The sequence below is a fragment of the Molossus molossus genome, unplaced genomic scaffold (genome assembly GCF_014108415.1).
Source record: "Molossus molossus isolate mMolMol1 unplaced genomic scaffold, mMolMol1.p scaffold_m16_p_30, whole genome shotgun sequence".
Classification (NCBI taxonomy): domain Eukaryota; kingdom Metazoa; phylum Chordata; class Mammalia; order Chiroptera; family Molossidae; genus Molossus; species Molossus molossus.
Genome location: NW_023425367.1, coordinates 152471 through 170521, shown reverse-complemented (window position 1 = coordinate 170521; position 18051 = coordinate 152471). Strand labels below are relative to the sequence as shown.

General features: G+C 41.9%; 1 protein-coding gene across 1 annotated transcript; it reads right to left on the bottom strand.

The window, feature by feature from the left end:
• Positions 1-842: 842 nt before the first annotated feature.
• LOC118643095 lies at positions 843-17634 on the bottom strand. Its single transcript, XM_036280991.1, has 3 exons — positions 17606-17634; positions 3689-5124; positions 843-3598 (listed from the first exon to the last, which is right to left on the bottom strand). The coding sequence occupies exons 1-3, from the start codon at positions 17632-17634 to the stop codon at positions 843-845; spliced, it is 4221 nt and encodes a 1406-aa protein (XP_036136884.1).
• Positions 17635-18051: the final 417 nt, after the last annotated feature.

Sequence of the window (18051 nt, the reverse complement as noted above, 5' to 3'; positions counted from 1 at the left end):
AGAAACTCCAAGCAAAATGGTCATCAAGAAATCGAGACAAATTTGAGTTTTAATGAATCCCCTTGGCCCCGGTGCACTTTCCATGTCCGGGGAATTTGGTCTGGATGTGCCTTTTTTACCTGGGTGTGGTGGATCCAATGCTTTCTCCCGGCTACCTTGAAGGCCGTGGGTGTTGACAGGATCACAAGGTGAGGGCCTTCCCAGGTGGGTTCTAATGTCTCCTTGCTGAACTTCTTAGTCCAAATCCAATCTCCTGGTTCTATATCCAGGGCAGGAGGTGAAGCAGTCTTTGGTTGAGGTCTCTGGTCTGCTAACAATTTTGCTTCTTTTCTGATTGCTTGGATTGCCTGTAAGGACTTAAGAAACTCTTGGTTAGTCAATTCATTTATGTATTCTAAAGGGACTCTGGGGAGGATAGGTGGGGGCCTTCCATATAGGATCTCAAATGGTGTTAGGTGTTTCAAGTAGGGGGTACACCTAGTTCTTAATAATGCAAAGGGAAGAAGGTTTACCCAATTCTCACCAGTCTCTAATTTTAATTTTGTTAACGTTTCCTTCAGAGTCCTATTCATCCTTTCTACCTGCCCTGAGCTCTGAGGTAGATAAATGCAATGTAATTTCCAATTAATATTCAGAGCCTTTGCTAAGATTTGGGAGATTTTGGCCGTAAAAGCCAGCCCATTGTCAGACCCCAGTGCTAAGGGTAAGCCAAATCATGGGAGGATTCCGGCCAGGAGGTGACGGGCTACAATGGAGGCAGTTTCCCCCTTTGTGGCGAAAGCTTCAGTCCATCCCGAATAAGTGTCTATGAAAACTAATAAATATTTGTAGCCATATCTGCTTCAGCCCACTTCAGTGAAATCCAATTCCCAGTGTTCTCCTGGTTCTTGTCCCCAATTCCTTATCCCTATGTTCTTGGATACAGAGGGCCCCGGGTTTACTTGAGTACACGGCAAGCAGTGGGTAACTTCCGAGGTAACTATAGTTCTCAAGTCTGGAACATAAAAATGTTTGTTAATTAGAGAAATCAGTTTAGAAATTCCTAGGTGAGTGCTCCGGTGGAGGTCCTGGACCAGGGTTATTCCTAATGCCTTGGGGAGTAATAGGTGCCCATTGGGGAGCTTTTTCCAGTCTCCTTCCCCTTTAACACAGTGTAGCTTTGCCCCTAATTCTTGTTCCTCCTTGTTGTAATTGGGGGAAGTAGGCAAAGTTCTGCAAGGCAACAAGGGCAAGATCTTGAAGGGTTGCACTTCTTCCGTGGCAACCCTTCTCGCCGTCTCATCAGCTAAATTATTACCCTTGTGGGTTGAATCCGGCCCTTTCTTGTGTCCTCTACAGTGAATAATAGCTATTTCCTTGGGCAGCCATATAGCTGACAAAAGGGCCAAAATTTCTTGCTTATTCTTAATCTCTTTACCGGCCGAAGTCAACAGGCCCCTTTCTTGGTATAGGGCCCCATGCACCAAGGCAGTTGCGAAGGCATATCTACTGTCCGTGTAGATATTTACCCTCTTTCCTTTAGCCCAGTGCAAAGCTTGTGTTAGGGCTATTAGTCCAGCCTTCTGGGCTGAAGTGCCCTGGGGTAGTGCCTGAGCCCATATTACCTGATGTTCTGTAGTTACAGCCACTCCGGCGTATTGTTGCCCATTCTTCAAATAGCTGCTCCCATCTGTGTAAAGTTCATAGTCGGAGTTAGTTAAGGGAGTGTCCTTCAAGTCCGGCCGACCAGCAGACAGGGTATCTAATAATTCTATGCAGTCATGGAGGAGTCCATCCTGATTAGCATCAGGCAATAGGGTGGCCGAGTTCAGGGCCGTGGACTTCGAGAAAGTCACATGGGGCGGGTTTAGCAATAGTACCTGATACTGAGTGAGGCAGGCATTTGAGATCCATCTGTCAGGGGGCGTCCTCAGGAGTGCCTCAGTGGTGTGGCCTCCGATTATTTGGAGGTCCTGGCCCAGGGTTAATTTCTGGGCCTCCTTGACAAGCAGGGCGGTGGCAGCTATTGCCCTCATACAGGAGGGCCATCCCGCTGCCACCGGGTCCAGTCTCTTAGAGAGATAAGCCGTCAGCCTCTTCCAAGGGCCTAAGGTCTGTGTGAGGACCCCCTTCGCGATGCCCCCCTTCTCTGCAACAAAGAGCTGGAAGGGTTTGGTGATGTCTGGCAGTGCTAAAGCTGGAGCCAAAATCAGGGCCTGCTTGAGGGCCCGAAAAGCCTTCTCCTCTTGGTCTGTCCAAATTAAGTCTGTGCTTTTTCCCCCTGTGCTGGTATAGAGAGGCTTAGCTATTTCTGCAAACCCTAGAATCCATAGTCTGCAATAACCCACAGCGCCGAGGAATTCTCGGACTTGTTTCTTGGTAGTTGGAGTGGGTATATTCTGAATGGCTTCTATTCTACTGGCAGATAGGGACCTCTTACCTCCTTGTAGTTGATATCCCAGGTATGTGGCCCTCCGTATGCATATCTGGGCCTTCTTGGCTGAAACCCGGTATCCCATCCTCTCCAGTTCCCTCAGAAGGGCCTTGGTGGTCTCTAGGCATTCCTCTGCGGTTGCAGCTGCCAGGAGGAGATCATCAACATATTGCAATAGGGTTACCTGAGGCTGGGATTCCCTGAATCCCAGTAAGTCTTGGCTTAATGCCTCATCAAAAAGGGTTGGCGAGTTCTTAAATCCTTGAGGCAAGCACGTCCAGGTGAGTTGTCCAGAGAATCCTCCTTCAGGATCCGTCCATTCAAAGGCGAAAATCAGTTGGCTCTGGGGAGCCAGCGGGAGGGTGAAGAAGGCATCCTTCAGGTCTAAAACAGAGTAGTACGTTCTATCTGGAGGCAAGAGACTTAGGAGAGTGTAAGGGTTAGGCACAGTTGGGTGTACAGTCTCAATTCTGGAGTTTACCTCTCTAAGGTCCTGCACCGGGCGATAGTCCTCAGTACCAGGCTTCCTTACAGGCAGGAGAGGAGTGTTCCAGGATGATTGGCAAGGCCTGAGAATCCCCGTCTCCCTTAGTCTTTTTATGTGCTTGGCGATGCCAATTTTGGCCTTCTGGGGTATCGGATATTGCTTGACCCGTACCGGGGAGGCAGAGCTCAACAACTGGACAATGATCGGGGGTTGATGCGAGGCCAACCCTGGTGGGTTTTGCTCTGCCCATACCCCAGGAATCTGTGTCAATAGCTCTTGCATCTGAATAGAGGGGGATTCAGGTTTTTCCTGAGAGGCATAGAGTAAGTATTCCTCCGATATAGGGACGGTTACCATTATAGATTGGGAGGGTTGTTTTCCCAACCGTAATATTGTCCCTTCGTCCCCAAAGGAGATAGTAGCTTGCAATTTCTGGAGCAGGTCTCGCCCTAGCAAGGGGTAAGGGCAATCCGGCATGACTAGGAAGGAGTGCTTGATAGTGCCCTTTCCCAAGTCGGTAATGCGGGCTCGTGTCCAAGGATAGGACTCAGGCTTTCCCGTTGCCCCTATGATAGAAGTCTTTTGTGAGGTGAGTTCCCCATCACTCTTTTTTAAAACAGAGAATGTGGCCCCCGTGTCTACTAGGAATTCAACAGGTTTCCCCTCGACTGTTAATGTTAGCATGGGTTCCTGGGGGCCTAATTTGTAGGAACCCTGACTCCCTCAGTCTTCAGCCTCCAACAGCAGGCGTGCTTGTCGAGGCTTTTGTTCCTCTGCCCCTTTCTCGCTTATTCGCCTTTTGCACTCAGATTTCCAGTGGCCGCGCTCCTTGCAATAAGCACATTGGTCTCGGTGTAGAGGCAGTTTCTTAGCTCTTTTCTTTACCTTATTTTGTTGCTTTTCAGGCGTGGCTAATAAGATTCGGGACAACTGCTTAGTTTGTTCCCTGATGGGATCCTCCCGATTCTGGTATACTTTCTGGGCTATTTCTATTAGTTCAATTATAGCCTTTCCTTCAAAGCCCTCTAATTTCTGTAATTTCTTTCTTATGTCTGGGGCTGACTGAGAGACGAAGGCCATATTAACCATTCGTCTGTTATTCTCATTATTTGGTTCTAAGGGAGTATATATTCGATATGCCTCCAGCAATCGCTCTAAGAAGGCGGCAGGAGATTCATCTTTTCCCTGTATGGTAGCATTCACCTTGGCCAAATTAGTGGGCTTCTTGGCTGCAGCCCTTAGACCCCTAAGCAGAGACTGGTGATAATGGCGCAAAGCCGTCATGCCTGCATCCATATTCGGATTCCATCTGGGGGGGCTCGTGGGCAGTTGCTCCTCTAGTTCATTCCTTCTGGTATGTGAGTCCCCTTCTACATCCCCTAAGATAATTTTTGCCGCCTCCCTGTGTATTCTCTCTCTTTCCTCTGAAGAAAACAAAGTTTGCAAAATTTGTTGGCAATCATCCCAAGTGGGCTGATGTGTACGAAAAATGGTTTCAAGAAGAGATATTAATTTCTGTGGATCCTCTGAGAAAGGAGGATTCTGATTTTTCCAATTATATAAATCAGATGTTGAGAAAGGGACATAAACCATCCGGGGTGGCCCCTGGGGTGCCCCTGGTTGTGGCAGAACTTCCCTTAAGGGCAAAAGAGGCACAGAGGAATCCGGGCCCACAGGGGGCTGGTAGGGGGTTCCGCCCCTAGTGTGAGGAGGCCTTTGGACTCTAACATCAGGTCCTGGTTCTGGGACCCGTGGCTCTGGATCTTGGGGTGAGCCTCTTGGATAAGGCGGGGGATTGAATAGCTCATCCGCAATGTCATCATTGTCACCTGGAAGAACAGGGTATAGCCTAGGCTTAGGTTTCTCCTGGCTCAGAGCTCTTTTTTTTTCTTCTCTACTCGTATGAGGTATAGACTTCCCTTGCGGCTTAGGAGCTGCAACCAAAATAGTCTTCCTACCTACTCTGGCATACATCTCCCCTGCCTTTAGTTGCTGGCATTTTTTGATATAACTAGCCTTGTCAGACACGATGTCTACCCAAACATCAATGTATACCCTTTGATTGAGGTGGGGAACCCCGTACACAACAGACCTCACAGCAAACAAAAGACTCAAGTCCAAAGACCCCTCGGATGGCCAATTAACTTGGAATGTTGGCCACTCCAATTCACAAAGGGTCCGGAGGACCCCTGGATCGGCTGGTGTTCCGTAGCCTTGGGATCTCCTGGAAAAGTCAGAAAAGTTAGCAAGAAGGCATTCAAGGGGGGTACGGGGTGTTGATGGTCCTTGTCCCACCCTACTGAAAGCAAAACAGTTAGAGCAGCAGAGAACACGGAACACAAATAGACAGACAACCGTGGTCAAAACACAAAATACTAATTTCATACAAGATGCACCCGAAAGTGCCAGATGGAAACCCACCAGGTTCCCTGCACCCAAAAGTGCCAGACGCACCCGAAAGTGCCAGATGGAAACCCACCGGGTTCCCTGCACCCAAAAGTGCCAGACGCACCCGAAAGTGCCAGATGCACCCGAAAGTGCCAGATGCACCCGAAAGTGCCAGATGCACTCGAAAGTGCCAGATGCACCCGAAAGTGCCAGATGGAAACCCACCGGGTTCCCTGCACCCGAAAGTGCCAGACGCACCCGAAAGTGCCAGACGCACCCGAAAGTGCCAGATGCACTCGAAAGTGCCAGACGCACACGAAAGTGCCAGACGTACCCGAAAGTGCCAGATGCACTCGAAAGTGCCAGACGCACCCGAAAGTGCCAGATGGAAACCCACCGGGTCCCTGCACCTGAAAGTGCCAGATGCACCCAAAAGTGCCAGATGCACTCGAAAGTGCCAGATGGAAACCCACCGGGTTTCCTGCACCCGAAAGTGCCAGATGCACTCGAAAGTGCCAGATGCACCCGAAAGTGCCAGATGGAAACCCACCGGGTTCCCTGCACCCGAAAGTGCCAGACGCACCCGGAAGTGCCAGACGCACCCGAAAGTGCCAGATGCACTCGAAAGTGCCAGACGCACCCGAAAGTGCCAGATGGAAACCCACCGGGTTCCCTGCACCCGAAAGTGCCAGATGCACCCGAAAGTGCCAGATGCACTCGAAATTGCCAGATGGAAACCCACCGGGTTTCCTGCACCCGAAAGTGCCAGATGAACTCGAAAGTGCCAGATGGAAACCCACTGGGTTTCCTGCACCCGAAAGTGCCAGACGCACCCGAAAGTGCCAGATGCACCCAAAAGTGCCAGATGCACCCCAAAGTGCCAGATGCACTCGAAAGTGCCAGATGGAAACCCACCGGGTTCCCTGCACCCAAAAGTGCCAGAGGCACCTGAAAGTGCCAGATGCACTCGAAAGTGCCAGATGGAAACCCACTGGGTTTCCTGCACCCGAAAGTGCCAGATGCACTCGAAAGTGCCAGATTCACCCGAAAGTGCCAGATGGAAACCCACCGGGTTCCCTGCACCCGAAAGTGCCAGACGCACCCGAAAGTGCCAGACGTACCCGAAAGTGCCAGACGCACCCGAAAGTGCCAGATGGAAACCCACCGGGTCCCTGCACCTGAAAGTGCCAGACGCACCCAAAAGTGCAAGATGCACTCGAAAGTGCCAGATGGAAACCCACCGGGTTCCCTGCACCCGAAAGTGCCAGATGCACTCGAAAGTGCCAGATGCACCCGAAAGTGTCAGATGGAAACCCACCGGGTTCCCTGCACCCAAAAGTGCCAGACGCACTCGCAAGTGCCAGATTAAAACAGATTGGTACCAATTTCAGAACAGATGGAAACCCACCGGGTCTCCCAGGTCAGGAGTCGGCGTCCCGACCCTGAGGGTGAAGTGCGGTTGAGCGGCGTCCCGCCCGCAACAATCCCAGAACGCTCTGGAGCTACTGAAAGGGAAATCCCTTACCCAGATCCTCGAGGCCGAAGTCCTAGTCCGAATTAGCCGAATCAAAAGCCAGAACGAATGTAGGTGCGGAGGGCGAGGAGGCAGCCCTCCCCGTCGTCTGAGGAGGTCGACCCCACAGAAAAGGGGGACCTCGCGGCTGATCTCGCTGGGGCCTCCAAATGTTGTAACCCAGGAGATCGACCACACTCAGACTTAATTCTTTAGATTTGAATGTGCTTTATTATGCTAAAACCTGCATGCAGGGTCTGCCCCCTACGGACACAGCTGAGAGCAGCAGCCCCCAGGAGCTAGTATGGCTGAGTTTTATAGGGGGGTTGTGGTGCAAATTGCAAGCAAGCAGGATGTACAGAAGCAGATATCAGCGGTTAGCTGGCCTTGCAGAAGCATTCTTTGGCACGTACACCCTGCAGGTGGTTTTCCCAAGGCTCAAGATGCTCTCAAGATGTCCTTGGAGAATTGCTAGGAAAGGGAGGGGGTTTAGCTAGGAGACGACTGGAAAATTTTCTTTGGCCCTTTGTTTCCCGCGAAGGCCTCTGGGAGCCTCGGGGCACTCTCAGACCCTAACAAAGGAAAAAAGCAAAATGGACAAACCAGGCCTCTTCAGATCCCTCAAAAATGAGACTTGTGTTTATTAGGACTCTAATTTTTCTGATTATGACTATACAGGGGTATCTTTATAGATCTGGGCCCCAGTGGAACTGGGTACTTAAAAATAAAATATTGGGGAGGTCTTCAAAAGTGCCACCAAAAAGGGAATAGAAAATCCTATTTCCGTCTCAAACTATGGGACCTCATGTGAGGCACAATAGGCACATATGGTATTACTGAAGGTTGATGTTATGTAAGATGGCTCCTTTCCTGGGATTATGAGACAGCTACAGAAAAATGAGAACTACAAGAGATACAAATCTATACAATCACCACAACTTGCTTGAATGCATACAAATACTTTGGTCCATCTCAGGGTTGTAAAATCATATTTAATACTAAGAGTTATCTGAGAAGCAGGAACCATTACATAAATTTTGGAAGATTAGCAAAGCCCAAGTGTTTCTCCACAAGGAACACTAATCCCATCCAGATTAATGTCATTAGTCAGCCACATATTTCTGGGGTCACACTGCTGGTTATGCCTAACTGCTTGTTATGCCTAAATTCAAGGCCAACTTATTATATAGGGATGGGCCTATCTGAGTCAATTTTTCAGACCCTAACTGCTGAAAACTGTACATGAGACCAGCCCAAGTTAATTTTGGGGGATATCCAGGGGCAAGAAACTTGCATACTCCCACATAAGTATAACATCCAGCAACACAAAACGGATGAGGTTTATGTCTCCTATTTCTCAAGCAGGAAAAATTCTGTGAAGCACTGGAAAATAACCTGCTGTTTCTATGCTAACAACTCCAGGGTTATACAAGAAAGATTACTTTTAGGAGTAATATCAAGGAACAAAAAAAAAAAGATGAGGATCTGATAAATGGTTTCAACAAATATTGAACTGGTCTCCATAACTAACAACTTTATTATGAGGCATCACTTGTCCTCCAGCCATATTATGCTCCCTTCTAATGTTAGGGCCATACATAATGAACAACCTCATGAAAACTATACAGAGGATAATATATTCTATAAAACTCCTTGTAGTTAAGGAACAATATAGCCCTGTCCCAGAGAAGGAGGAGAAGTCAACAATTTGACTCATGTATATAAAACCAGTGGAAAATGAACTGGGCTATTTTAAAATATCAAACTCCATTCTAATCATTTATTTTTGCACATAAACACCTGAGCAGTTTTCTTAAACTGGGACTAACACTTAGAAAAATCATAAAAATAAGGGGTCAATAATGGCCTTGGGAAACTTGAAGGAACCATTAAAAAAAGAGACAGATTAATAATTATGCCCTAACTCCTGCAACCAACTCCCTTTCTTCTCTGGAGACGTCTGTATCACACCTGATGTCAATTAAGTAGAGGCAGAAGGAATGTAAGTTTCTTCTTTGAATGTGGCTCTTTCTGTTGTTGTTTTTTGTTTGTTTGTTTTGTTTTTTAATGTAATTTTTCTGTATTTTGTTTTTATATAAGCAAAGAACAAAAAAGCTCCAGGCTGCAATTTGGAAGATCCTTCCAGTTCATCAGTGTAATAAAGTACTCCTTCACAAGTCAGTTGTGTGTCTCTGGTTATCTCAATGACATGTTACAACAAGAAGACATGTGCTTTATCTTTAGAGATGAACTTACTCAGCTCTTATTCATATAACTAAGCCTTTTGCTTAGAATTTCAGAAAGCAATTCCAATTAAAAAGCCAGAATTATAAATCAGCCACAATTTTTTTGTCTACTGTCTCACGTTGGCCTATATTCTGTCAAACTTTAACCTGAGGTCCACCTTGAAAAATTTAAAATACAGCTCACATAAAGTTTGACCATCTACTACAAGCAAAGGAAGATCCTGGATCCAAGAGAAACCTTACCCAAGTTCAACCAATGGGGCAGAAAAGTAGTGGGCTTTATGGGCTCTTTGCTGGCTCTTAGCACTGGGTCTGGGTTCATGGGATAGTCTTGGGTGAGCTTCTTAGGTATCCTGTGACACCATGGCAGGTAAATGTCAACATAAGAAATACCCAAACCTGTGAAAAAATTTTTGTGAATTTATTTGAGCCAAACTGTTGACAATTGCCATGAAGAAATATCTCAATGCCTTGAAATAATGCTCCAGAGAATGAAAGTTTTGCACCTTATTTTATACATTACCAGCAAAAGAAAAGATGTGGGTGGGTTACATGAAGTCATTGGTGACATTAGAGAGGTTGGAGAAAGCAAAGTGGAAAAACCTCTAGGATTGAATAAATATAAATTGAGAGACATATACATCTCTTACATAGGTGAGTACAAGATAGTTAATAGTCAACAACATGATAACAGTAACGATGACAATTTTTATGGTCTCTGCTCTCATGTATTTTAGTGCACTGGGGAGTCTGGGAAGAGAGATGTTACCTTGGCATTTCAAATGTATGTTATGTTAAATGCAAAAGACAAGAGACAGGCTCAGTCAAGGTAAGATTGACTTTTTTCAGAGAAGATTCTAGTGCAGAACAAGATTACTTGCCATAAACTATTTTTAGTTTAAAAATTTTCATTTCACACCACCCTTTGTGTTCATTTTTGTCTCTGAATTTGTAAGGCCATCAGTGAGCTTGTCAGGTTAGCACGTAGCCCATTTTTGGTGCACACTGTAAAGCTTAGTAGCAAAAGCAGCATTAAATTTTACACATGCTTTTATCCCCAGGCTTGTAGAAATAGCTTGTAAAATGGGTGTAAAGCATCCAGCCCACAGGCTGTGTAATGCAAGCAAAACCAATACCAGCTAATATCACATGCCTGATCAAATTAGCCTGACCAAATGTAGCAGGCTAATTTTAAGTTGATAATTTTATATAGCCTGCCAATGAGTTAAAAATATTAAAATGGCATTTGGCAGAGAAACATTCCTACTCCTGCTTTAAAAGAAAAATAGGGACTTTAACCTCTCCCATAATCTCCTTGTCCAGTGTTATTTCAATTAACTTTTCTATGAATTTACCAAAATATTTCAATCTGAAAGTAATTTATTATTGCCATGGTGGAGCATTATATAATGCAATATGGCAATTGACTAAAACTTTTCTGTGCTGCCCTCTACTTTTTCTACAATTACAAGCATATTTTGACACTGTAATGCCAGAAATTTTATTTCTTTAATATTACATTTTCTTTTTTCTTTTATTATGATTCAAGCTGTACTTACCATAACTCAGTTACTGCCTTCAACTTTGCACAACCACTCCCTTAATTATTATGCCCTCTGGGCAATGACATCAGGCAACCTTAGAAGCAAAGCCTTGGGTTAGTTGGCCACAGAGACAGTTTAAATCTAAGTAAAGGTCACAGCTACGCCTCAGTGGTGTTTCAGCTGTGGCAGAATAAAATTTGGTTCTTTTTTGCTCTGTTGGAAAAAAAAGTTTTTTTCTGTTTGTATGTTTATTTGTATATATTTACTCTTTTTTAGATAAGATATAATAAAAAATTTTCTACCAAGAAAGAAAGATTTTGTTATATTAAAATATTTTTTATGTTTCTGATTATGTTCTTTTATGACTTTTAAAAACATTAATTTTATACAAAAAATATGTCTTCCTGATCTGTATTTTTATTTAATTATTAATTTATTTTTATTATTATTATTTTTTATCCTCACCCGAGGACATTTTTCTATTTTTTTGTTCAGATAGAGCAGGAGGGAGAGAGAGGAAGAGAGAGAGAGAGAGAAACATCAATGTGAAAGGGACACATCGAGTGGTCGTCACCCACACAACCCAACCAGGGCTGGGGACAACTGAGGTACGTGCCCTTAGCGGGAACCAAACCCAGGTCTCTCTGTACTGCAGGCCGATGCTCCAACCACTGAGCCAAACCGGCCAGGGCAATTATTAATTTATTTTTGTTACAGATGTTTCTCCTTTTCCCCCCACTGATTTCCCCCTTGTCCCCCCTCCCTGCCCTGTCCCTAGCTTGTTGTTTATGTCCACTGTTCATGCATACATGCATACAAGTTCTGTGGTTTATCTCTCCCCCCCACCCCCTCTTCTGGGGATTGTCAGTCTGTACTCCACTTCCATGTTTCTGGGACTACCCCATTCCTCAAACTGTTATGTTTGTTATATTCCACAAATCAGTGAGATTATATGATACTTGTCTTTCTCTGTTTGGCTTGTTTTGCTTAATGATGCTTTCCGGGTTCCTCCAAGTTGTTTCAAAGGATAAGAATTTTTTTTTCTTACAGCTAAATAGTACTCCATTGTGTATATGTATCACAGCTATTTTAACCACTTGTCTACTGATGGACATTTGGGTTGTTTCTAGATCTTACCTATAGTAAATAGTGCTGCTACAATCATCAGAGTATATATGTTCTTTTGTTTTTTAAAAAATTAATTAATTAATTTTTTGTTACAGATGTTTCTTCTTTTCTCCTTACTGATTCCCTTCTCCTGCTCCCTCTCCACCATGTCCCCACTTTTGTTGTCCATGTCCACTGTTCATACATACATGCATATAGGTTCTGTGGTTTATTTCTCTCCCACCATCCTTCTTCAGGGTATTGTAAGTCTGTACCTCACTCCCACATCTCTGGAACTACCCTGTTCTTCAGACTGTTATGTTCGTTATATTCCACAAATCAGTGAGACCATGTAATATTTGTCTTTCTCTGCTTGGATTGTTTCACTTAATACTTTCCAGGTCCCTCAATATTGTCTTAGAGGATAAGAGATCTTTCTTTCTTACAACTTCATTGTGTATTTGTACCACAGCTTTTTTTATCCATTTTTCTACTGATGAACACTTGGGCTGTTGCCACATCTTAGCTATTGTAAATAGTGCTGCTATAAACATGGGGATACATATATTCTTTCTGATTGGTGTCTCCACCTTCTTAGGGCATATTCCTAGAAGTGGGATCACTGGGTCAAATGGAAGTTGAATTTTTAATTTTTTGAGGTAACACCATAGTGTTTTTCACAGTAGCTGCACCAGTCTGTATTCCCACCAGCAGTGTACTAGAGTCCCCTTTTCTCCACACCCTCGCCAACACTTGTTGTTTGATGATTTGTTGATGGCAGCCATTCTGACAGGCGTGATGTGATACCTTTTTGTTGTTATAATTTGCAACTCTCTGATGATTAGTGATATTTAGCATTTCTTTATAGATCTCTTAGCCATTTCTATGTCCTATTTGGAGAGGAGTCTATTTAGTTTTTCTGCCCATGTTTTAATTGGATTCTTAGTCTTTCTTTTGTTGAGTTGTATCAGCACACTATATATATTAAAAATTTACCTCTTATCTGATATATCATTGGCAATTATGCTCTCCCATACAGTGGGTAGCCTTTCTGTTTTGATGATTGTATCTTTAGCTGTGCAGAAGCTTTTGAATTTGATGTAGTTTGTGTATTCATTTTCTCCTATGTTTCTGTTGCCTTAGGTGATGTGTTGGTGAAAATTCTGCTGCGTATGTTGTCCAAAATTATGTTGCCTACAGTTTCTTCTAGAATTTTTATGGATTCATGAGTTACCTTTAAGTCTTTGATTCATTTTGAGTTTATTCTTGTGTAGGGTGTAAGTTGATGGTCTAGTTTCACTTTTTTACATGTAGCTGTCCAATTTTCCCAACACCATTTATTGAAGAAGTTGTCTTTACTCTAATGTATGCTCTTGCACCTTTGTCAAATATTAATTGAACATATTGCCTGGGGTCCATTTGTCAGTTTCCTGTTCTGTTCCATTGGTCTATATGTCTGTTTTTGTGCCAGGACCAGGCTATTTTTATTACAGTGGCTTTGTAGAGTAGCCTGAAATCTGGTGATGTGATTTCTCCTACTTTGCTCTTTTTTTTTCAAGATTGCTGTGGCTATTTGTGGTCATTTTTGGTTCCATATAAACTTTTGAAATATTTGTTCTAGTTCTGTGTTGTATGTCATTGGTATTTTGATGGGGATTGTGTTGAATCTATAGATTGCTTTTGGTAGTATAAACATTTTAATGATGTTAATTTTTCCAATCTATGAACAAGTTATGTGCTTCCACTTTTTTATATTTTCCTCTATTTCTTTTTTTAATGACATGAAGTTTTCTGCAAATAGGTCCTTTATTTCTTTGGTTAAGTTCATTCCTAGGTATCTTAATTTTTATGCCTCAGTGTTAAATGGGATTATTTTTTTAGTTCTCTTTCTGTGAATTCATTATTGGTGTATAAGAATGCCATCAATTTTTGACATTAATTTTATATCCCGTTACTTTGCCAAATTAATTTATTTAGTAAATTTTTGATGAAGTCTTTGAGGTTTTCTATGTATAGGATCATGTCTTCTGCAAATAATGACAGTTTCATTTTCTCCTTTCCAATTTGGATCACTTTTTTTTTTTGTCTTATTGCTGTGGCTAAGGCTTTTAGTACTATGTTAAATAAGAGTGGTGAAAGTGGGCATCCCCGTCTTGCTCCTATTCTTAAGGGAAATGCTTTTAGTTTTTGTTCATTGAGTATGATGTTGGTTTAGGTCTTTCATATATAGCCTTTATTATGTCTAGATATGACCTCTCTACTTCTACATTGCTGAGCATTTTTATGAAAAAATGGATGGTAGATTTTTCAAAAGCATTTTTGACATCTATTGATATGATCATGTCATTTTTACTTTTAATTTTATTTATGTGGTATATCACATTTATTGATTTGCAAATATTGTACCAACCTTGCATTCCTGGGATGAATCCAACTTTGTCATGGTGAATAATTTTTTTGATGTATAGCTGGGTTCGATTTGCTAGTATTTTGTTCAGAATTTTGACATCTATGTTTATCAGAGATATTGGTTGTTTTCTTTCTTTGTCTTGTTTTGGAATTAGAATTATGCTGGCCTCATGAAACAAGTTTGGAACTTTTACTTCTTCTTGAATATTTTAAAATAGTTTGAGAAGAATGGCTGTTAGATTTTTTTTTGTTTTGTTTTGTTAATATTCAGTAAAACTCCCCCTTGAAACCATCTGGACTTTTGTTTGCTGCGATAGTCTTGATTACATCTTTAATTTCCTTAGTTTTTATTGGTCTGTTCAAGATTTCTATCTCTTTGTGGTCCAGTTTTCAGAGAGTATGTGTTTCTAGAAATTTTTCCATTTCACTTTGATTGTCAAATTTGTTGCCATATAATTGTTCATAGTAGTTTTTAGCAATCTTTTGTATATCTGTGGTGTCAGCTGTTACTTCTCCTCTTTCATTTCCGATTTAGTGTATTTGGGTTCTCTCTCTTTGTTTTTTGTTGTTGTTTTTTTATCCTCACCCGAGGATATTTTTCCATTTTTTTTTTGTACAGATAGAGTGGGAGGGAGAGAGAGGAAGGAAGAGAGAGAGAGAGAAACATCGACGTGAAAGGGACACATCAAGTTGCTGCCACCCACATGACCAACCAGGGCCAAGGACAAACTGCAACCGAAGTATGTGCCCTTAGCGGGAACCAATCCCGAGTCTCTCCAGATGGCAGGCCGATGCTCTAACCGCTGAGCCAAACTGGCCAGGGCTCTCTTTGTTTCTTAATGAGTTTAGATAAGGATCTATCAATCTTGTTTATCTTTTCAAAGAACCATCTCTTTGTTTCATTGATCTTTTAAATTTTTTATTTGGACTCTATCTCATTTATTTCTGCTCTGATCTTTACTACTTTCTTCTTTCTATTTGCTCTGGAGTTTTCTTTTTGTTTGCTTTTTATTTCTTTAAGTGTTGAGGTTAGTCTTTTAAAGATTTTTCTTGTTTCTTGATGTAGGCCTGTAGAGCTATGAACTTTTTCCTCAGAACTGCTTTTGCTGCATCTCATTTATTTTGTGTTGTGTGTTCATTTTCATTGGTTTTCAGGAAGTTTCTAAATTCTTCCTTGATCTCCTCAGTAACCCATTCATTGTTTAATAGCATGCTATTTAGCCTCCATGTGTTCAAATGTCTTTGCATGTATTTGTTGCACTTGATTTTTAGTTTTATGCCATTGTGATCTGAGAAGATGCTTAATATGATTTCAGTCTTCTTAAACTTGTAGAGACTTAGTTTGTGCCCTCACATGTGGTCTATCTTTGAGCATGTCCCATGTGTATCTGAGAAGAATGTGGTTTCTGCTGTTTTGGTATGTAATTCTCTGTAAATATCTATTAAATCTATTTGGTCTAATACTTCATTTAGAGTCTGTGTTTTCTTGCTGATTTTTTGTCTAGAGGATCTATCCAGTGTGGCCAGCGGGGTGCTGAAGTCCCCTGCTATAATTTTATAACTATCAATTTCTCTTTTAAATTTTTCCAGAAAATTTTAGTAAATTTTTGTGTTCCTATATTGGGTGTATATATGTTTATCAAGGTTATATCTTCCTGTTGAATAGATCCTTTTAATATTGTGTAGTGACCTTCTTTGTCTCTAGTTATAGCCTTCATTTTAAAATTTATTTAATGAGATATGCGTATTACTACCTCAGCTTTTTTTTTTTTTTTCTTTCTGTGTGCTTGGAAGATTTTTTTCTACTTCTTCACTTTGAACCTATGTGAGTCTTTTTGTTGTGAGGTGTGTTTCTTGTAAACAACATATATGTGAGTCATGCTTTCTTATGCAGTCATCTACTTGTGTCTTTATATGCAAGCTTTCAATTCATTTACATTTAAGGTGATTATTGATATGTATTTTTTTATTGCAATTTTTGTTTAGTGTGGTTCTATTTTTCTTCCAATTTCTCCTGCTAATTACAGCAGTCCTTCTAACATTTCTTGCAGTGCTGGTTTGGTGCTAATGTATTCCCTTAGTCTTTTTATTTTATTTTTGCCTTAGAAGCTTTTTATTTGACCTTCTATTATGAATTATAGCCTTGCTGGGTAGAGTAGTCTTGGATTCAGATCCTTGTTTTTCATGATCTTGATGACATCATGCTATTTACTTCTGGCCTATAGTGTTTCTCCTTAGAGGTCAGCTGAGACCCTCATGAGGGTTCTTTTGTAGGTAACCTGTTGCTTATGTCTTGCTGCTTTAGGATTCTTTCTTTGTATTTAATTTTTGGCATTTTGATTACTATGTGACTTAGTGTGGGCCTGTTTGGGTTCTTACTTGGGGCTCCTTGTGCTTCTTGAACTTGAATGCCTTCTTCTTTTACCAAATTAGGGATGTTTTCTGTCACTATTTCTTCAAATATTTTCTCTAACACTTGCTCATTTTTGTCTTCTTCGGGGACAATGTGAATATTAAGTTTCCAGGTGTCCCACAGTTCTCTTAACCTCTCTTCCTGTTTTTTCAGTTTTTTCTTTAAGGTTTTCTGATTGGTTGATTTTTTTTTACCCTATTTTGTAATTCACAAATCCGGTTCTCCACTTCCTCTACTCTGTTGTTTATATCTTTGAATGTGTTTTTTATTTCTGATATGTCAACCTTCATTTTTTCTTGGTGGTTTTTAATTTCCAACCGGTTGATTTTCAACATTTCTATGTCTTTACTTATGGTGCTCATGTCCTTACACATGCTGTTGAACTTCCTCAAGTTCATGACTCTGAATTTTATTTCTGTTAACTTGCTTAACTGCACCTTATTTATTTCATCTTTGGTAGGGGTTTCTTGTTCTTTCATTTTGCATTTGTTTTGTATTTCACCATTTTGGTTACCACAGTGGGCTTTGGAGTTTGCCAAATTTTCCCTGTGGGTGTTGGTGTTCTGCTGTTTGTGGCTTCTTTTCCTGGGTTTGGATGAGCCTTGGAGGACCTACATTAAACACCACTGTCAAGTCTTACTTTTCTGGTTAGAGTTGATAGCCCACAAATGGTCCAGTTATCCTTTAGCATTTTGCTTGGAAGCTATCAGTGGCTGTTACTTGAAGAGCCTTGGCTTCTTAATTGAATGAAAATCTCCCTTAGATGGTCAGCATAAGGGGATTTCCATAGTGTAGAGCAGATGCTGGTTGTTAATGGTTATCAATTTGCATATCATTGGCCACTGGATGGGGTTGAATCTCCATGGAAGGGCCACCCTCTTTCTTCATAGTTTTGGGAAGCAGTAAGATGACCACCTTTCTATGTGGCCACAACACAGCTAAAGGTCTGAGCACCCTCCAAATCCCGAGTGTCCTCACAGTTTATGTCCTGTCCACATTTCCTCTGCCAGAGCCCAAGGTATGTGGCTGTGGCTATTTTAGTGATCATCCCAGCTCTGTGCTGTGAAGTACCTTGGGAGTTTTACCCATGGGTGTTGATTACAGCTAAGGCCATTGCTATCTGTGGGCTCCCAGCCCCTCTCTGTGCCTCTGCAATTTTACCAGAATAGATCTGTGTGCTTGGTTATATGGTCCTCCAAGCTGTTCTGTTGCTTTTTTCTGACAACTTGTCTTTATTTTTGTTATAATTCCAGTTTGGTCCTGGGAGATGGTCTGTGTAGCTTCCATTTGCTCCACTACCATTTTGGAATCTCTGATATGCATTTTTATGTGACATCTCTTTATTTTCACTTTTGGTAAATAAATAACTTAATATTTTTTTATAAAGGTATATGATTATTTTTGTCATGTGTTTGACACTTCCGGGGTTTAATGTTAACAGAAGACTATTTTATTAACCTAAATATAGATTTGGGTTATTTTAAGAAATTTTTCTATTGTGTTTGTGGTGTGAATTATAAAAAGGCCAAAT